This window comes from Apis dorsata, unplaced genomic scaffold, assembly GCF_000469605.1.
Source record: "Apis dorsata unplaced genomic scaffold, Apis dorsata 1.3 scaffold_569, whole genome shotgun sequence".
Lineage (NCBI taxonomy): Eukaryota > Metazoa > Arthropoda > Insecta > Hymenoptera > Apidae > Apis > Apis dorsata.
The window spans coordinates 23605-24340 of NW_006263779.1; the positions used below are offsets into that span (position 1 = coordinate 23605).

The window sequence follows — 736 nt, forward strand, 5'->3', positions numbered from 1 at the left end:
AACGATCGAATAAAGAAATAAATGTTGTATCTCGTTTACATTTCGTAATCGCTCGTTATTTTGTGCGAGCCACCGATTATCAACAGCGATTAGCCACTCGGGCGTGCCTTATATAGCGGAATGTATCGCGAAGCAACGATAGAATGCATGATTTGTTAGTCAATGAACCGAATAGCTACGAGGTAGCTATTCCGTGAACGAACGGCGAGATAATTGTCTCCACTCCCGGTAAGACGGTGAGAATATTACGCTCCGGTGAACGTACGTGATCGATCGATGTAATCGTTTTAAAGATTATGTATTAAAGAAGATTATCGATTACCTTGTCAGATCGCTTTTTAGTAGGTGTGATAGTGCCATTAGGCCTGCCTTGGAGATCGGTTTCGCTAGCCATCCGGTTGAAACGTTGCATCCGCTCGCGGAAGCTTAATTGCTCGGTTGAGCCCGGATTCGTCGCGACAGCCTCATCTTCCTGCATGTTTTAATATCTCGAATTGTCAAGTCTAAGAGGATAGCGACGCTACTACGTTCAGCTACTGATAAAAGGCGGAACGAACAAAGAGGTAGCGATAGAGCAACAAAGAGAGTGACAAGAAACCGTGTGCGACATATATGTGGATATACTCGACGCGAATACACACTGGGAAAGAGTGCTTATCTATTACTATCATGCTACGGTGCTAATTAAAGCGAGACAAAATTTTACACCATATATATATATATATATATATATATA

At 42.3% G+C, this 736-nt stretch overlaps 1 protein-coding gene across 1 annotated transcript in view; it reads right to left on the reverse strand.

Annotated features, from left to right (window-relative positions):
• Positions 1-255: 255 nt before the first annotated feature.
• The window catches only part of LOC102681522 (ankyrin repeat domain-containing protein SOWAHB-like), a 2702-nt gene continuing 2221 nt past the window's right edge, over positions 256-736 (reverse strand). Inside the window, exon 4 of the mRNA XM_006620929.2 lies at positions 256-472. Within this exon, the coding sequence (XP_006620992.1) occupies positions 302-472 (171 nt within the window). The 3' untranslated portion in view covers positions 256-301. The remainder of the gene's footprint in view (positions 473-736) is intronic.